Source organism: Schistocerca americana, chromosome X (assembly GCF_021461395.2).
Source record: "Schistocerca americana isolate TAMUIC-IGC-003095 chromosome X, iqSchAmer2.1, whole genome shotgun sequence".
Taxonomy (NCBI): Eukaryota; Metazoa; Arthropoda; class Insecta; order Orthoptera; family Acrididae; genus Schistocerca; species Schistocerca americana.
In genome coordinates, this window is record NC_060130.1 from 429,426,337 (window position 1) to 429,446,626 (window position 20,290).

Below are 20,290 nucleotides of genomic sequence, written 5' to 3' on the forward strand. Positions count from 1 at the left end.
CTCCAAGATAAATGAAAGTTTTATGGGACTGATGGTATATCCAACCAGTTGATAATGTTTTATTTGCCTAAAAGAATGCAGGAAGTTGTGCTTAGTAATTCAACCATTATAGTCCCGAGACATTATTCTGACTAGGGAGAAATCATGCGGGTTCCTCCAAGACTCAGTCTTAGGTGCAGAATTGGTTCTTTTTGCAGATGACACTAGCATTGTAATCAGTCTGAGCATACATACAGAAACAGAAGAAATGGTAGACAAAGTTCTTAAAAGTGTCATTGACTGTTTTCTTCGAATGGCCACACCCTCATTTTTAAAAAGACACAACATATTCAGTTCTGCACATCTAGGGTTACCACACCGATGATAAGTTTAAGACATGGTGAGGAAACAGTAAATAGGGTGGAAACTTCAAAATTCTAAGGTCTACATAACGATGAGAATTTAAACTGGAAAAAGCACATTTTGGAACTCCTAAAACAACTTAGTTTGGCCACATTTGCACTTAGAAACATTGCAACTTTTGGGGAGAGACAAATCAGTAAGTTTACATATGTTGCATATTTTCATTCATATGGAATAATGTTCTTGGGTAACTCATCTTTAAGAAAGAAAGACTTCATTGCTCAAAAATGTGCTGTAACAGGGTTGCCACAAGTTCTGGAAATCATGGAATATCAGGGAATTTCAAACATATCAGGGACATTTGGAAAAAAACAATGGAAAAATGTAGTTTTTGTCTCAGTAGATGAAATGGTTTGTTTACCGAGGTGTAATGCATCGTTGCTGGCTGGGTGCAGCTGAGAACGTATGCACTTTCCTACTCCCTCATCGCCTTCCTACCAATCCCTTCAGCTTGCAGTCACTGCTGCCACCACTTCTTGCACAAACCTAGCAGCTGCCAACGAGACACAGGGAGGCGTGAGGAGTGGTCTGTTTGGATCTAATTCTCAGAGACTGTAGATGCAGCAGCTGAAGACTGCAGTCACGTGTCCATGAGCTGTGTTTGAGTGCTTGTGTAAATTTGTGTGTGCTCTCATTTTCTGACAAAGGCTACGACCAAAAATTTAGTGATGAGAGTGTGATTGTCTTTTGTACATGCCTGTCTGCAGCTCAGCAGAACTGTGACAATGTCATTTGACATAAAATGCTCATTTCTTTATCAGTTTTCTCTACAAAAACATATTCCTCTTCCCCCTCTTTAGTAACCACTCCAGTTTCTTCATCATATTTCCACTCCGTAGACAACCCCATAACTGTTATGGCACCAGTAATAAAATTCAGTTTTGCTGAAACAATGTTATTGCATGGCAGATCAACAACCACATTACTCGCTGCAAGACTGACTGACAACCAACTGCCGTATACAATGTCAAAGCAACAAGAAAGCTGCACACATACAGCAGTGTCAAGTCAAAAACAGCATTACATGGAGGCAAGAATAGTGTGATTCATTGGCCACGTAGTGACCACCCCTGTACTATAGGATAGAAGAGCATGGAAATTTAAATTCATTCTTAGAAAACATTTTACAGTAATATGAACTATTTTGCTGATTTCAGTGTACTTCATAGCTTATGGTAAACCTACTAAGTAATTAATAGGTTTCTAGCACCTATTATCATATTGAAACTGGAATTTTGTAACTTATTAGGTGTAATTAATAGTCAGACCATCCCTATCCACTAACATAACAGCAGGTAGTATTGGGTATTGTTTATACGTTAATAAGTTGGTTACAAATGTAATAATTACCAAAGTCACAATAAATTAAATAAATCATTGTCATTCTTTCACCCCACATATATGATAAAGAAAAATCATCTGGTTCTATATTTTTGCTTTTGCTACTTGGAAGTGTTACATATATGAATATGATTTCCCATTCAGCCTTTCACTTTGTGCTGTAGGAGACTTAAAGGACAATTTATAAAAAATCCAGTACATGACAAATAATGTATTCCACTCTCCCATATCTGCTGGGAGGCAGAGTGATAATAATTTATTGTAAAGCTTGTAATTACTGCATTGGCTACCAATGTGGAAACAATGTGTAATATTAGGGGAATAACTGCAAGTCACTGTGAATTTACTATAACTACCAATTATGTGCAGGTGTCACTTCACAGTTTGTACATGAAGTTTGTGGTTGATATGGCTATTAGAGGCCACGCAGCCTTCTAATACAACAGCAATTGCATGCGTGGCCTGCCAGCTGCACTCCCTGTTGGGACTAAGAGCACAAGGCTCCACCACTCACTTGTGTATTGCTATTATATTGTATCTTGTCTTCCATATGTGTATACTGTTCAAGCAATAAATTACAGTGTTCTTGGGTTGGAACAGAAACGCAGTGTCTCCTTCACCCAGATCATGAAACTCTGTGAAATACATATTTTACATTACAATGGCATTGTTACAATGCAAATATAATTTCAACATGGTAATATTATGTTGATACGTACCCAGTTTACAACATAAACCCTCAAAGTGAGTAATGGTCACAAAGAAAAATTATACATTTTTTAATACTGTATTGCTTATGAGTTTACTATTGATATCATTTCGATGAAACACAAAAATTTTTGGTTTCAGCTCAGAAGAGACAGTTGAATATCTCCCAGAATTACTGGCTGAGAGAGAGAGAGAGAGAGAGAGTACATTTTCAGCATTCCTTGAAAGTAAACCTTCATGCAGTTTATGCTCATTAAATGAAGTTTCTTTTCTGCTGTTAGTGACATGAGACATTTTACACGATTTATAATTTTAGTTTTAATGCTGACCCAATGATACCATCAAATACCATTGAAAAGGATATGAGATCATGAAAATTTGACCATAGATCAATGGAAAAGTGTTCCCTTGTCATATGAACCTCGATTCTTGTTTAATAAGATTGATGGTCACCTCCAGATACGCCATCATCCAGGCAAATGTCTGCTCAAAACATATACCATGCCACAGATGCAGTGCTGTTGCAGCAGTACCATTATAAGGGACATTCACCTGAGCTTCTATGGGATCTATGGCAGTAATCAAAGGCTCCATGACAGCTGTGGATTATACAAACATTATTACCAACCACCTGCATCCCTTTATGCTTCATCTCTTCCCTGACAGAAAAGATGTCTGTCAGCAGGATAACTGGCTGTGATTCAAGGCCAGAATCATACTACATTGGTTTGAGGAGAATTATAGTGAACTCATGTTGATCACTTGGCCACCAAATTTGCATGATCTGAACCGAATGGACTGCATCAGGGATACCATCAAGTGTTAGTTCCACATCCACAAACCACCAGCCTCTAATTTACAGAAATTGTATGACATTTGCATAGAAATATATGGTGCTGTATACCCCTAGGAATCTACAAAGGATTTGTTGAATCCATGCCACAAAGAATTTCTGCTGTATTGCATTCCAAAGGTGGACCAATAAGCTGCTAAGCAGGCAGTCAATGTTTTAGCTCATAGCATACATGAATTTGGTTGCTCAACTTTAAATATTCATTGGCGGCGTGATTCCTTTTGAATTTATTTTTTTACATTTTTTGTTGATTCACACGGACCAAGACTTACCTGCAGTCAGAAGTTTTGCGAAACGATTAATTCCATTTGTTGCATCTGCCTGTAGCTTGGTACTTTTTTTGTCTTGTGGACCACAAATACTCAGAATAACAGGCAGGAAAATCAGGCCATGAAACAATCCATATGCAACAACACCAGCAAACAACTGTAAAACAAAAGGCTTCCTCAAATTACACATCTAATTATTCTTTCAAAATATTGCAGATTATGGAAATGTACATAAATGTTAAGACTTCCCACAGTTTTCAATGAGGAACACAGTCAATAATAATCTTTCTCCACCATAAGATATAACATACATCTGGTGTACATTTAATTCTTTTTGAAAATTTTAACTTGATCTTGCAAGAACAGCCCTTGTGCTTTTAGATTATCATCAAATGGGGTGTCCATCATTATGTGAAATTAATTTTGAGGCACTGAAAACAATTTAGGGTCATCTGAATGTTGCAAAACATACACAACTGGACTCGTCATTATTTAAATCAAGTTTATATAACGAAAATATGAGATTTCATTATTCCACTGTCTTTAAGTTTGTGTAATCAGCATTGATCTACCACATTAGTCATCAATAACAGTAAGTTGGGATGTGATTTGTTCTTTTCTTCTCATACTTAATTATTTGGCAGGGAAATCAGTTAACACTCCACTGGTTTGTGGTCTGATCTGGAACATTTATGTCTCTGCTTTCATTACAAAAGACCTCTTTTAAGTGGCTGATGTATAGTAGTATTCTAGGACTACAAATATTCTGGTCCTCATGGCCACATGCACTTGTTGTGCTAGAAGGTTGAAGCACATCTGATTCTAATTATTCCTACTGAAACAATATTGTACAGCTATGAAAGCTTATGAAATACTGAAATACACCTAAAAATTTGTAGCTTATTTGGTAGCCAAATTCTATTATTCCACATGTATACCATAATTTATTTGAGTATCTCACAGTTTTAAAGTAGTCTTAATGGAAATAAAATGGGATAATAACAACAACAAAAAAAACTGACAAAGCATAACAGTTAAATAAGTTGAATGTCTAAAATTGTTCCAGTTATTCCTAACAAGGTATCAGGATTCTAACAGCATAGAGAGCAAAAAAGCCTTATCTTAAGCTAGAGAAGGGTTCACTAATGTAAGATCAACCCAGCAGGACACACTAACCAGTGAACCTTACCTTCCAGTATTTTTACTGTTTGTTTTTGGCATCTCTTTGTGAATTGCCACATTGCACGAACAATGTTGTGAGAAATGGACATGTGAAGTTAGAGTGGAAAGTATTTAAGGAGGTGTGTAAAAATTGCTGTAGAACAGAACTAAAATTATGGACCAGATGTTGATGTATATGATTTATGTGAATACCCATTGTTAGCAGGGTCACTGGCACTCTGAATAATTTGTATATGAGGTAACTACACTTATAATCAGATTTTTACTGAACTCATGTTAATGAACTGTGGCATTTCTGGAACAAATGGACCTGCCTTTCTGAAGTATATCAGTGTGAATGAGAAGGACATAGTTAGGCATGTTCTCTTTTTTCAAGATTAATAAACTAACTAAATCAACATCTTCTTTTATTGCAGAGGATCCATATCATCAGTCATTATTAATTTGGTGTGGCAGTTAATTACGTACATGACAAAAAATTAGGTACACAGTTTCTCATAGTTTACCAGGGGGTTTTCTGTTTGTAAGTTGTTGTCATCAAAAGTTATATCACCAAACAATTAGATAATTTTAGCTTCAGTTTCTAAGGGAGAATTATGTACTCCAGAACAAACACATACAATGCTCTTCTTGCCAATAATAAATCTAGTATTATTGAGGCAAATAAATTTAAAAAAAGACTGGTTAAATGTAACCCTTGAGAAATATGATTCTGTTCCTTATAAAAATTTTATGATACTGTATATTCTATGTTAATTACAGTTTGATGCACTGTAAACCATTATACAAACCTGAATTATGTGAAAGTGTAACCAGGTATAGAAGTATGAAACTGGAATTTCCCTACAGATGGAGCTAGCCATCAATGCAGGGCCTGTGAGACTGCGTCTGCAACACCATCTGCTTCCTGTAATGGCTGATGATGACTGTCAGTATATAGTAACCCAAGTTCCATACATGAGTATCTGTTTCAAACCCTTAAATGTGTCAAGTTTTATGCCTACGAACTACAATTTGCGGACCGCATTGGTTTTCTGTTATCATTGAAGAAAACTGCTGCAGAATTGTACCAAATGCTTGTCAAAGCTTTCGGCGAACATGCTCTTGGAAAAGCACAGTGTTTCGAATGGTTCAAAAAATTCAAAAATGGTGATTTTGATGTGAGAAATCATGAGCATGGGAAACTGCTGAAAAAGTTTGAAGACAACAAATTGCAAGGGTTATGGCTTGAAGATGGTACTCAAACTCAACAGGAACTTGCAAAACAATTGAATGTGATGCAGCGAGCCGTATCTCTTTGGTTGAAAGCTATGGGAAAGGTGCAGAAAGTGGGAAAATGGGTTCTGCATGAACTGAATGAAAGACATCAAGCAAATCGAAAGACCATTGTGAAATGCTACTTACCAGATACAGAAGAAAGTCGTTTTCCATCAAATAGTGACAGGTGATTTAAAATGAATATAGTTTGAGAATTCCAAGCATTTTAAATCATGGGTGAATCCAGGCAAACCATCAACATCCATTGCAAGACCAAATCGCTTTGCAAAGAAGACAATGCTCTGTGTTCGGTGTGATCAGAAGGGTATCATCTATTATGAGTTCCTAACACATGGTGAAACCTGTAACACTGATTGCTACCAACAGCAGATGATTGATTTGAATTGAGCATTACATGAAAAATGATCTGAATATGGAAAAAGGCAACACAAAGTCATATTGCTCCATGATAACGCCCCATCACTCACATCAAAATGGGTCAGAGAAACAATCGAGGCTTTCAGTTGGGAAATACTTGGGCATGCGGCTTATTATCCAGACTTGGCTCTGTCTGATTATCATATATTTGCAACACTAGGACATACTCTTGCTGAACGATGCTTCAATTCATATGAAAATGTACGAAAATGGCTCGTTGAATGGTTCGCTTCAAAACAAGAACTGTTTTTTTGGCATAGCACTCATAGCCTGCCAGAAAGGTGGTTGAAATGTATAAAGAGCAGTGGAGATTATTTTGAATAAAATATTGTGTATCAGTTCAAACAACAGAGTCTAATTATTGCAACCAAATTCCTGTTTCATACTTGTACATCTGGTATATAAGTGCATTTATTACTTAATACATGTAGCTGTGTATGAATCGCATTATTAACATCTATTTCCCTTTAAGATATAACCATTTTATCTATAGGCATAATTGTTAAAATATCTTGTACATATTTATTTTAAATGCTTGATGCCTGCTATATCACTGTAAATTAGTTTGGTCATGGATCTCTGGAACACCAAATGAATCAAAACAAATCATATTTAAGCATACCAGAGATCAGTTGTTTGGTTTATCATAAGTGAAAAGTGCTGTCTGTATCCAAAATGATATAATAAATGCAATGTGAAATAATTGTCAGCTTATGGAAATGAGTTTCTGAGAAGACATGGAGATTGTGAAACATTGGATTTATAGTAGTGCAACATATAAAAATTATTGCATTTATAATCACATAAACCTACATTTTGCATGATGTACTGCTTTTAATTCTTCCAGTGGTTTTTATCTGCCAACATCATAACCAAATTTCAGCTATGCAAATTAGAAGCACATTTTTGATACTTTTCGAAAGAACATACCTTAAAAAATGTTGTGAAGAGGTAAGAGTCACTAATTCCCAGCAATGAAAATGCAAGGAATGTACTGAATCCACCATTGAAAACTGCTGGTCCAATACGTCTAATACACTCTACAGCCCTTTCTGTAAATAATAAAAATAATTTTACATTTACTGTCCCAGAAATATAAACAGCAGCTTACAATGTTTAAGCAAGCAAAATAATTTATATGAACTGTGTGTGCAAGGAATAGAATATGAAAGATTCCAACATGAATAGTGATCAATAAAATCAGTACATTGAACAAATATGATGGATCTGATGATGCAAACAACAGAAAGTTTGACAAATTAATCATAAACATGGAGCTCTGAGGAAAATAGATTCCTGGAGCTGGAAGTAAAATAGAAAAAAAGTAGTCCATTCTTCACTCTGTCCATTCCAGCTGTCAGCAGTACACGTCTGCATTTCAGTCCCTTCAAAATAGTGCTTATCTTTTTTTTTTTTTTTCTCAGTCCTTCCTTTTACTTCTTTTTCTAGACCTCTCTCCCTTATGCCACATATATAATACATTCTTCTGTCCTATTTGCCCAAATAATTTAAGATTTCACAATACTACTTGCAGCATTATGATACTGTACAATTTCTGATACCTGATGTTTTATCTACATTTCATCCTCTCTGGCATAAGTATTCTAATATATGATGTTATTCACACTTTACTCACATATACAGTTCAGTTGAATTATGATTAAAGAGTGTTCCAGACACAAAATTAAGAATGTATTCAAGTTTAAATACACATTGTTTGCAAGGTAAACATTTTCCCATTTCTCCTATTGCAGACTGTTACTAAATGTCTCAGTACATTCTTCATACGTGTTTCTTAAATACCTGATTTCTCTGACTATTCATTCAGCAAGTTGTGTGAATATCATCAGGCTTTTTATTACAGACTGTTTTCACTTTTCCGTAATGTATAGGACATAGAGAAATTAACTTATGAACCCCTAAAAATTCAAAGTCTTTGGCACCAGCCTGTGACCAGAGTCCTAGCCTGACTGCGGGTACAAAGCAGCCTCACTTTTCACAGTGGCACTAGGAGTAGGAGGGGTGGCAGGCCCTCCTCGCGGCCACCTTTTACTCCCGGGACAGATTCTCGGTACCCATTTCTACAGCAGGCTGAGTGGACCTGGGACTATCCTCAAGGGAATGGAAAGGGGAAGACCCCGACACTTGTCAAGGGTCAGAGTCTAGTGCTCTATCTGTCAGATCATCAAGGACACCTAAAAATTGAAAAAGAAGTATAAAAAAATTAGCCATTCCTCCTACAAATTACTCAATTATATAGATTCCTGTTAACTGCATGCCAAGTACCAACATTAATTTTAACCTGGCCTTTATTTGTACAATATACAGGCATCTGTTGTTCTTAAATAATAGCAATGTAGTCATACAAATGATAAGAAAGAAGTAGGCCAAAAGGATAAACAAGAGTTATTTAGAATAATGGAGTAAGTAGTAATTTTTAAGAGAGTTGTAGCTTTAGTATTACTCAATCATTTTTCAGACATGCATTTGGGACATAAACACTTCCTCCTGTAATATTTTAACTGAGTCTTACAGATACCTTCCAGCAGGGTCAGTGACTGAGTGCTGAATATCTAAGCACAACTATTCATCAGGTAATATGCTAAAACCATGTGGTTAAAAACTATACTTTTGTGATAATTTGCCTTTATCACATGTTACCTGAATAAGCACAGACTGTATATAGCATCTGAATATTAGTTAATCCAGTTTGTTTCAGCTGTTTGTCTTTCTTCATATATACCTTCTCTTGTTCCACATCCCTGAAAGTTTTCCTTCATGATGAAGGCTACAGAACATGACGATGCATGAATTACTTAAGTAATTAATTAGTGTCATTGACAGTCCCACCAGTAACATCTATTCATGTTCGGATTATCGCCATGTGAAATAAATTAATAGGTACTAGCAGAACTAAAGCTGTGTGGGTCATGAGTCATTCTTGGATAGCTCAGTTTCACTTGCCAGTGAAAGGCAAAGGTCCCAGGTTTGAATTCCAGTCCAGCGTATAGTTTTAACATGCCAGGTCTTTTCAAATCAGTGTACATTCTGTCACAGAGTGAATCTTCTTTCTGTAAATTAACAGCAGTTAGTAACTATTTTGTATAGCATTATTATTTTTTGACAGTAAATAATTATTAGGGAATACATATACAAAGATTTTGCTATTCTTGTTGCAGAGTAACGTTTTGTCTGTTTCTAGCTGTGCTTGCAACTTTGGGATCTTTCCTGTTGGTGTGTTAAAATACACTGAAGTGCCAAAGAAACTGGTATAGGGGTGCGTATTCAAATAAAGAGATACGTAAACAGGCAGAATATGGCGCTGCAGTCGGCAACACCCATATATGACAAGTGTCTAGCGCAGTTGTTAGATCAGTTTCTGCTGCTACAATGACAGGTTATCAAGATGTAAGTGAGTTTTAACATGGTATTATAGTCAGCACATGAGCGATGGGACACAGCATCTCTGAGGTAGCGAGAAAGTGACGATTTTCACATACGGCCTTTTCACGAATGTACCATGAATTTCAGGAATCTGGTGAAACATCAAATCTCCAACATCACTGCAGCCAGAAAAAGGATCCTTCAAGAATGGAACCAACAATGACTGAAGAGAATCATTCAATGTGACAGAAGTGCAATCCTCCCACAAACTGCTGCAGATTTCAATGTTGGGCCATCACCAAGTGTCAGCATGCAAACCACTCAGTGAAACATCAATGATATGGGGTTTAGGAGCTGAAGGCCCACTCTTGTAGCCTTGATGACTGCATGACCCAAAGCTTTATATTTTGCCTGGACCTGTAAACACTAACATTGGACTGTAGATGACTGGAAACATTTTGCCTCGTCGGACAAGTCTTATTTCAAATTGTATCAAGCAGATGGAAGTGTACGGGTATAGAGAAAGCCTCATGAATCCATGGACCCTACATGTCAGCAGGGGACTGTTCAAGCTGGTGGAGGCTCTGTAGTGGTGTGGGGTGTGTGCAGCTGGAGTGATATGGGACCCTGATATGTCTAGATATGACTCTGACAGGTGACACGTATGTAAGCATCCTGTCTGATCACCTGCATCCATTCATATCCATTATGCACTCAGACAAACTTGGGCAGTTCCAGCAGGACAATGTGACACCCCACACGTCCAGTATTGCTACAGAGTGGCTCCAGGAACACTCTTCTGAGTTCAAACATTTCCACTGGCCACCAAACTCCCCAGACATGAATATTATTGAGCATAGCTGGGATGCCTTGCAACACGCTGTTCGTAAGAGATCTCCATCCCCTTATACTTTTACAGATTTATGGACAACCTTGCAGGATTCACTGTGTCTAGTCCTCAACAGGAAAAAATATTCAGGCAGATAATACTTTTTCCATTTACTGACAGTCTTTGAGATAAAACAATATGATAGTGTGCAGCTAATTAATGGTGAATCCTGTGTTTCATTTTGTTTTGCACTGGCATGTTCAAACAGCATTATATATAGGCTGCACCACTGCATGAAGGAGGAAAGGTGTATTCCCTTATTCCCTTTGCACTACTCCTCATCCCACAGTCCCACAGCAGTCAACATTTTGGGCAGAGATTCACACCCCTGCTAATCATATCTCACCATTTTTAGAGCACAAGAAAATGTAAGAAAAAGCCCTCTAGTCTAAGGATAGGAAATAGTGCATGTCACATGAAGCTCAAGAAATTATCAATGCTTTTCCTGCAGTGCATGCCTCATGAAACTGTTATGTGACTTTGTGTTCAATTTGGGCACTGGTTGACTCATAACGGAGGCTTTATTTTCTATTCATAATGAATAGTAGATGTACATGCTGTTAACTCCCAACATTATACAGTGCTCCAGGAAGAAATGTGTCATGTTTTGTGAACTAAATAATCTCACCAACAGACTCAGGTAAGGTCTGTATACATTGAAAACCTTCTTATGTTAGAAGTAAACACTGTTGATTATTACAAACGTCCTAGGTTCATTATTGGTGACCACTTTACATCTTTAGGCCATGGAACAGTTGGCAGTGAAGTACACCTTGCCTTGTAACATCAAACTAGAAGTTGGTCAAGAAAGTGAGTGGTGAAATCGACACACTAGTAGCTCAAGAGGCACCAACTTGAAAGACTTGCATCTGGTAACCATGAGGTTTATTAATTTTTATTGAATACATATTGATGGCTACCAAGAGGGAAATGTGAGCATTTGAACATGTATCAGAAAATAAAGTATAATTGTAGTAACCCACACGTTACTGCACCTCCACCACCACTACTGTCATGCATGTTGATAGGTGCTTCCATTTGAGTAGCACACCGTTCAGCTGCTCTGGGCCCCCACCAGAGGCGCTGATAGCAAGCAGTCCCTGGGGGACAAACGCTACTCATATAACCATACAATAGCTCCGTCCGGCAGTCTTGTGTATGTTCTCTAAACAGTATTCTACATATGCTGTCGACCATGTTTTTTATTGTGTTTGTAGTTAGAACAACAATGTTGCAGCAAACTCAGTTTTTTGGTTATAGAAAGATAACTTCAAATAGTAATGTAAAAGTGTTTTCATTAATAAGAGTTACATTTGTAGTAAAAATATACAATATTATTGAATAAAACCAACACAATGAGTTTGTTTTTGAAAATATCTATGATTGGTTCTGTGCCATGCCTTTTTTTCTAAACACGCAGTTTTGATTAAATATGCAGTCAAATCACATGTTCCAAGTTTACCACAGTAGAGAAACAGAAAATGCAGTCATTTGAAGAAACAGTACAACTGAAATCACTTCCCACCCCCTTTTCCTTCAATCCACCCCCTCATTGAAAGGGAGTATTTCAACACATGCTCAAGCTCAAAAGAGTGCAGTACCATTTAGTATTCTAAAGATACTTTATGAGAGTCCCAAAAATTTGTCTGTTTTCCTCAAGTCCCTTAATCAGGGAGAATTTTCATCATTACTTTGTATGGTGCCAAATGTGTGATTAACTAAACATCATTTGTTTAAATTAACCCCATATTAATAAGAAATAGCTAATTGCACTCACACTACATCCATTCAATACAACATTTAGTGTTATCAGTATATAAACATGAAACTTGTACACAGAAAATTGCCAAGTTCATACAGGGACAGATGGGATAGTCGTACTTCCAGGAGGCTCAACTCCCAGTATGTCCAACACAAGTGCATAAAAATAAACAATAGCACTCCTAGCTTTTGGGGAAAAAAAGGTGACTGGTTCTGGCAGGAAACAGAAATTGGGTGGGCAATAGACTATGGGGGAACACGCTGGTCCAAAAACGTTGAGTGTTCTCATCTACTATTATGTTTCTATTGACTGTTTTGTGAGATACTGTATTTCTCCTAAAGATAAATGCTAAATCTGTATCTGTCTGTTTTTGAACTTCACAATTCAGTGTAATAATCAATGTTATAACTAATTCCATGAAAACTGATAAGAGTTCCATCACATTTTATGAATAGCCTAATGGCCTTATCATAAAATATTTATTCATTAAAAACACAGTCAATAATCAGAGAGTGGCCTTGATTATTTAAAAAGATTTATTGAAGATGCAGTATACACCTGATTACTCAGGGTAACATGAGGGGAAGATGCACAAATAATCAAAAAACATGAATAATTGAGATATTTCCAAGCATGTATTCTTTGAAACTTCCTGACAGATTAAAACTGTGTGCCGGACCAAGACTCAAACTCAGGACCTTTGCCTTTCATGGGCAAGTGCGCTACCAACTGAGCTACCCAAGCACGACTCACACCCCATCCTCACAGCTCTGGCCCATGTAATCTAGAAGAGTATCAACACATTGCAATGTGGTACAATTACTGACAGGGTCACTGTCTTCAACCCCATTTCCACATTCACTGTCCTCCTCTTTGTTTTGTTTGGAAGCAACAGTCATAATTTTGGCATTACTCATGTACTGGAAGCCAGATTCACATGTGTTAATCTTCAGCCATTCATTCAAGTTTCTTCTATATCTGGAAGAATTTTCCTCCATGAACAAATTAGTGAATGTGGGTTAACTTCTTGCCAGGTATCAGAAATCCTAGGCATTGCATCTAGAATTGTCAACTTCTTACAGAATACCACCAAATCATCCTCATCAATTAGTATTCTCAGTAGACCAGCCCAGTAGTGCTGTTTTACCAATGGTGTATAATGACAGTCACATTAGGACATAAAAACTTAGGTATGATGAGACCATCACCAGATACAAGTTACTTCTCATCAGAATGTGAAGGGGTGTTACCAAGCAAGAGAGCAAGCTTCTGTGGAAATCCTTTCTCCTCTAGAAGTTGCAAAACTTGTGGTATGAAATGTGTGTGGAACCAGTTTTTGAAAATTTCGCTATCCATCCATGCTCCCTTTTGGCTGTAATAATTTACAGGAAGATCATTAGCTGTGATATCCTTGAATGCTTGTTTTTTATTTATTATTATGATTTTCCAGTCACTGGTAGTTTCACTTTGTGGTTTCCAGAAACAGTGGTGGTGCACAAAATTGTAACATGTTCTTTAGATGACTTATATCCAGGAGCATGAAATTTTGTTTATAAAAGCAAGGGTTCTGATTGGTAGATATTTCCAATACAGACCAGATTCATTTACATTATGAATTTGGTGTGGCGCGAAGTTCTCTTGTTCCACAAATTTCTGGAAACTTTCCCAGAAGGAGTCAGCTGCCACAACATTTTAATTAAGCCGCTCTTATCATACAATAAGTTCACAAATCCCATGATGTTGTTTGAATCTGATTAGCCATCCAGATGAGGCCTTAAATTCCATCTCTAACCCAAGAGACACCTTCTGCTTGTTTTTTGGCTTAACCATTGTAAAAGAGCAGCATCTAATTCATCAAATGTAGATCTCTTCATTCTTTTTTTGTACAGATGGTCTAGAACTAGAATCTCCCGCATTTTCTGCTTATTCTGCAGTATCATAATCAACACACTGTCTTGCAGCAGTTTCCCCCTGCACAAATATGTCAAGTAATTCTAATTTTTGTTTCAATGTAAACACATGTTTCTTTTGATTATCCATCATATCTTTTACAGACTTCTTTTCATGCAGCAGGTTGTTTATTGCAATGAATAATTGGGTGTATACTGAATTCTTCTTGAGAATGTTATAACATTTCTCTTAGGTCATATTCAACTTACACTACACTGTTTCATGAGTATAGTAAAATTTACTACATTTATGTAGGGTTACTTCTAAAGTGAACAGGAAGTTGTATTATACAATGTTTCTGGCATATCAGACAACTCCTATTGTGTCTGTATCCTAAGTTTCATCATTAGCCTGTTAACACACAGTAAAGACAAAAACAGAGAACAGTTTGGATATACAATTTTAATTACTGCTACTTTAGAAAATAATTTCTTAGTATAAGGAAGTTTTTTGCCATCACACTAAACGAAATGCTCATTGTAAATGTTTTTTTCAAAATTGTACAGAAGCCGTATGCCATATATTATGAAGAGATTTTGGAGGGTAATTCTTTCGCACATTGTGTCAAGTGTAGCTAATGACCAGTTTCAAACATACATAGCAGATAGGATGCAAGTAGCAGAAATAACAAAATTTTAGTGAAACACTTATCAGAACTAAATTACATTAATGCAAGAGTCCTGGAGGGTATCACATTACAACCAGCATGTTCATAATAAACATCAATGACTTTCCCAATAGCAATAGTCATGGGTACCAAAGTATTGTTCCTGGTGACAACAACAGTACAGTGATTAAAAATCAAGAAAAGTCATTGAAGAGAAAGTAAGTGAACACTCAAGGAGGTTTACAGTTACTCAATATGCAATCAAGTTACATTGGACACAATGGAAAACTTCAGAAATTCTAGTCTGAAGAAGGGAAAAATGCACTGTTAAATCAAGTATGTAAAACAGACACATTTTTAAACTGAAGAGATGCTAGCAAACAGAATGTCTTTAGCATTTCATACCCTTACAGTCCTCTCAGAACTGTGTAATGACCAATGCTTTTTAGTTGCATATTATTCATACATATTAAATAAAGATAGCATTCTGAAATTATCCAGTATTTATATAGACCATTTCTTTGTTCCAAAACAAACTTTAACTTTTTAAGTTTTTATTGAGAGTGGAATGAAGAAGAGCTCTAAACAACTACAGCCTAAGTGGGAAAATGCTATCTCCATTTAATAAATGCCGGGCTGTGGTGCCCACTAAGGTGAAGATGTATTTGTATGTACACACAGTTCTGAACTACAGACTTCTCTTTTTGGAAACATATGCACAAAAGAAAATTTCGGAGTAGGTATTAAAATTCATGGAGAAGAAATAAAAACTTTGAGGTTCGCCGATGACATTGTAATTCTGTCAGAGACAGCAAAGGACATGGAAGAACAGTTGAACGGAATGGACAGTGTCTTGAAAGGAGGATATAAGATGAACATCAACAAAAGCAAAACGAGGATTATGGAATGTAGTCAAATTAAATCGGGTGATGCTGAGGGAATTAGATTAGGAAATGAGACACTTAAAGTAGTAAAGGAGTTTTGCTATTTAGGGAGTAAAATAACTGATGATGGTCGAAGTAGAGAGGATATGAAATGTAGACTGGCAATGGCAAGGAAATCGTTTCTGAAGAAGAGAAATTTGTTAACATCGAGTATAGATTTAAGTGTCAGGAAGTCGTTTCTTAAAGTATTTGTATGGAGTGTAGCCATGTATGGAAGTGAAACATGGACGATAACTAGTTTGGACAAGAAGAGAATAGAGGCTTTTGAAATGTGGTGCTACAGAAGAATGCTGAAGATAAGGTGGGTAGATCACGTAACTAATAAGGAGGTATTGAATAGGATTGGGGAGAAGAGAAGTTTGTGGCACAACTTGACTAGAAGAAGGGATCAGCTGGTAGGACATGTTTTGAGGCACCAAGGGATCACCAATTTAGTATTGGAGGGCAGCGTGGAGGGTAAAAATCGTAGAGGGAGACCAAGAGATGAATACACTAAGCAGATTCAGAAGGATGTAGGTTGCAGTAGGTACTGGGAGATGAAGAAGCTTGCACAGGATAGAGTAGCATGGAGAGCTGCATCAAACCAGTCTCAGGACTGAAGACCACAACAACAACAACAACAACAACATGCATAAAATATGAATATAGATTTCAAACTACTGAAAAGGACCATGAAATAATAACCAAAAATTGCACTCACACTTGTTGCAAAGACCTGTTCAAAACATAGGAATTTTAATTACATGTGAGTACATTTAGTAATCAGTTATGCACATTAGAAGAACTTTGATAATTACTGCAAAATTTGTTCTATGTATGACTGTGGAACAAGATCCAGACTAGAGCTACATTTGCCAATAAATAATAAACAAAAAACTCAAACACAATCTTCCTCAAGGGAATGAAGTTGTACAATAAACTGTCTGAGGAGATTAAAGAGATTACTAAAACAGTCTTATTTTAAACGACAGCTGAAAAGTACCTGTAAGCCATATATTCTATACAGTGAAGGGTACCACAGAGTAGGGGTTTGGCAAAAACTTTAACAAAAGCAAAAGACAATAAAACAACATCATCATTTCACTACAAACTTTTGCACTTTAACAGTTTCTTCTCAACAATCTTACATCAAACCTCTGCAATGGATAATATGATCATCTTAACATTTTTCTGATCTCATCACCTCACTAATTATGGAGGGATACTGAATGCAATACAAAAACTGAAAAGGAACAGCATTTTTATGGTTCTGATGTCACTTGTTATGGTTCTGATATCACAGGATAGTGAGAGTAATGTGTTATTGGGTGTTAAGAAATGAATGAGTAGTGTAGCACTAGTTTTTTATGTTATGAAACAATTTCCTTGCAAGAAGATGTAAGCAAAACTGTGTTGAACACTTGGGATAATCTGAGTGAGATTTCACTATTGTTGACAGATGACCCTTGTATTCAGAAAGATGGAGGCTCTAATCCCTATCTGGCCATCCTCTATAGGTTTTTGATAACTTCCCTGAAACACTTCAGACCATGACTAACTACATGTCTTAACCTTTCCAAACTAGAACTATAAATTAAGTATGCAAATGACTATATACATGGATTACATTTTTTGTTCATAATCTGTAATATCATGGAAAGTCTAACATCCCTGTAAAGTTATTTGGTTCAAAATGGTTCAAATGGCTCTGAGCACTATGGGACTAAACTTCTAAGGTCATCAGTCCCCTAGAACTTAGAACTACTTAAACCTAACTAACCTAAGGACATCACACACATCCATGCCCGAGGCAGGATTCGAACCTGCGACCATAGCGGTCGCGCGGTTCCAGACTGTAGCGCCTTTAACCGCTTGGACACCCCGGCTGGCTGTAAAGTTATTTACTGGTGAATAAAACTACTACTACTACCACCACTACAACATACAGAAACTGTTAGAAACCATTCACTTAATGTCTTTCTAAGAATTCCCTATATGTAGCCATGAGCCGTCTCACACACACACACACACACACACACACACACACACACACACACACACACACACAGGCACAGGCACACAAAATGTGGAACAAAAGGTATATAGTAAGTTACAGCAGACAATGATGAATCACTTAGTCAATGCAATAGAGAGTGGCAGCTTATAAATTGTTTCTTTATGTTGTACTAACCATTAAACACATGGCTAACTCCGAGAAAAATAATTACCATCATGTACTTACAATAAAAATTATTTGTAATAGTATTAATCGAATTATTAATTCCATAATTGACACATGTGCACAGTTTGTAGATAAATTGACAGATGAAGGAACATCTTAGATTTGTTTTGAATTTTGGGGATCCTTAGTTTGGTGATTTGTGTCTATATAATCAATAGTTTTGCAACTTAACACAATATTCTTATTGCTTTGCTGTGCTAATAGTTCATTGATATTTGCAGCAAACTCTGCCAAACAACTGTTAGTGAACAGATTGTACACACACTTTGTTTGTATTGACATTGATTTTTATTTCACCATCCATCTGAACATCCAGGATATTTTGATAGCCGTCCGCGGTAGTCTAGCGGTTCTAGGCGCTCAGTCCAGAACCGCGGGACTGCTACGGTCGCAGGTTCAAATCCTGCCTCAGGCATGGATGTATGTGATGTCCTTAGGTTGGTTAGGTTTAAGTAGTTCTAAGTTCTAGGGGACTGATGACCACAGATGTTAAGTCCCATAGTGCTCAGAGCCAGCCATAATTTGATATGGCATTTCATTTACTTTGTGACTGCAAACATTTATTTCTAGAACACACTGCTCAACACTGCTATTTCTTGTACTTAGCACATAGGCGTTGAAATTGGACAGATGTACTTTTAAGTTGAAGCTGTAAAGCAAGTTTTGAAGTACTGTTGATAGTGCAGTCTATAAAAGAACTGCCTAAAATAGTCTGCATTTTGCTACTGGACTGGCATACATTATTAACCGGTTTGGGAATTTTTCAATATAATAGGAATTTTAATAAGATTAAGACTTCATATGTTAACTATGTACAACCATCACAACCATTCACCTATTGTATTGTGTCTAAAATCCCAACTTGAGGCTATTATATCATTATCAAAACACAATAATTTGGCTGTGTGTGTGTGTGTGTGTGTGTGTGTGTGTGTGTGTGTGTGTGTGTGTGTGTTTAAATTATTGAAGCCGCTTAGCTTCTTCCTTTCACTCATACTAACATATAGAATACTGTGTTTTACAATAGCTATCAAATGTGTTTATCTACATTTTTATTTTTGTTTTATACATTATTTTCATTTTATTTCTAAAGTACCATCCACACTGCTGGCCATTTCATGAAAGCAGCACGCAACAAATGCCAAATTGGTTGGTTGGTTGGTTGTTTGGGGAAGGAGACCAGACAGCGTGGTCATCGGTCTCATCAGATTAGGGAAGGAAGTCGGCCGTGCCCTTTCAGAGGAACCATCCCGGCATTTGCCTGGAGTGATTTAGGGAAATCACAGAAAACCTAAATCAGGATGGCCGGACGCGGGATTGAACCATCGTCCTCCCGAATGCGAGTCCTGTGTCTAACCACTGCGCCACCTCGCTCGGTGCCAAATTGGCATGAACTATACGATGTACTTGGGCACACAAATGATCAGCATTTCAGTACAACCACACAAAGTAATTCGGAGTAATGCCATCTATATTCTGCATATAAGGGAAGATTACACAGTGGGTTTCTCAAGGTGAAATCACATTTGAATGTTATTTATTTGTAAGATAATCATATTATGCCTTGTGTAAGAGGAGAAATATATACCAGCAGGTGGTGGAATTTAATAGCAGCAGGATCATGGCCTATCAAGACTGTAGTTTATCATTCTGTTATATTGCTGCTCACATTGTTCAGAATTGCATGACTGTCATGCAAATATGTAAGTAATGGATTCAGGAGAACCACACTCAACGCAAAGCAGGATTTCAATGCCTCCATGTGACTAGCATCTGAGAGGAGGAACATAAAGTCCATTCAGTCATTGTAATGGAACTGATCCATGACCCTATTTTCACCACAAATTGGACTACTCGATATTTACAGACACCTGAAGTACCCGATACACTCAGAGAACTAGATTACATATACAGAGAACTAGATATATCCTAAAATCATATAAATTTTTGGTTTTCTTTGCTAGGATTGAATGAATTATGGAAAATTATTCCAGTCAATTTATACTGAAAGCATTGTCTTAGCTGGAATTTTAGTAAGAGTTGAGAAGATAAATATTTTTGGGCATCAGTGATAAGATGCATT

The 20,290-nt window shown here is 36.8% G+C and overlaps 1 protein-coding gene across 1 annotated transcript in view; it reads right to left on the reverse strand.

Annotated features, from left to right (window-relative positions):
- The window catches only part of LOC124554700 (patched domain-containing protein 3-like), a 633,296-nt gene that overhangs the window by 13,193 nt on the left and 599,813 nt on the right, over positions 1-20,290 (reverse strand). Inside the window, exons 16-17 of the mRNA XM_047128324.1 lie at positions 7,381-7,502; positions 3,577-3,730 (exon numbers count right to left, since the gene is read on the reverse strand). Coding sequence (XP_046984280.1) covers positions 3,577-3,730; positions 7,381-7,502 — 276 coding nt within the window. The remainder of the gene's footprint in view (positions 1-3,576; positions 3,731-7,380; positions 7,503-20,290) is intronic.